Source organism: Fulmarus glacialis, unplaced genomic scaffold (genome assembly GCF_000690835.1).
Source record: "Fulmarus glacialis isolate BGI_N327 unplaced genomic scaffold, ASM69083v1 scaffold25615, whole genome shotgun sequence".
NCBI classification, from domain to species: domain Eukaryota; kingdom Metazoa; phylum Chordata; class Aves; order Procellariiformes; family Procellariidae; genus Fulmarus; species Fulmarus glacialis.
Window position 1 is genome coordinate 4,239 of NW_009214002.1, and position 667 is coordinate 4,905.

The 667-nt window shown below is 64.6% G+C and overlaps 1 protein-coding gene across 1 annotated transcript in view; it reads left to right on the top strand.

Annotated features, from left to right (window-relative positions):
- The window catches only part of TMC6 (transmembrane channel-like 6), a gene marked incomplete at both ends in the record, with an annotated part of 4,848 nt that extends 4,234 nt beyond the window's left edge, over positions 1 to 614 (top strand). Inside the window, 2 exons of the mRNA XM_009578407.1 lie at positions 162 to 338; positions 532 to 614. Of these exons, the coding sequence (XP_009576702.1) occupies positions 162 to 338; positions 532 to 614 (260 nt within the window). The remainder of the gene's footprint in view (positions 1 to 161; positions 339 to 531) is intronic.
- Positions 615 to 667: the final 53 nt, after the last annotated feature.

The window sequence follows — 667 nt, forward strand, 5'->3', positions numbered from 1 at the left end:
GATGAGGCCCCCCCCCCGTCCAGCCACTGGGGATGCCTGGGGCAGGCAAAGCTTGGTCCCTGGAGGCTGGACATCTGAGGCCGGGCAGTGGCCTGGGATAGGGGTAGTGGCCAGCTGGGCTGCCCATCGCTCTGACTGACCCCATCGCTCTGTCTGCTCAGGGTGCGGCCGTCAGAAACCTGTGGTCCCTTCCAGGGGCTGGAAAGCATCTACAAGTCGGGGAAGACCTGGGTGCAAGTGCTGGAGAAGTCCAACCCGAACATCACCTGGTTTGCCTGGGTCCACCAGCACCTGGTGGAGAACACCTTCCTCTTGTTCTTCGTGTCCGGGGTCCTGCTGTGAGTAGGGACCCAAGCCCAAGGCTGGACCCTGGGCCTGCGCTTTGAGGGTCCTGCTGTCACAGTCCTGAGCGGGGGGGCTGGGAGCTGGGGTGTCACTCCAGAGCCCTGCGCCCCAGCATGGTGCCAGGAGCACAGCATCCCCCAGCTTCCCACCCCAGCTGCCACCGTCCTGTACTGCTTGTCATTGCAGAGCCGTGATCTACTTCAACGTCCAGGTGGTGAGAGGCCAGCGGAGGATCATCCGCCTGCTGAAGGAGCAGATTGCCAACGTGCGTGAGCTCTGCGCGCTGCCCCTGGCCAGTCCCGGCTGCTCCACGCCCCAGTCC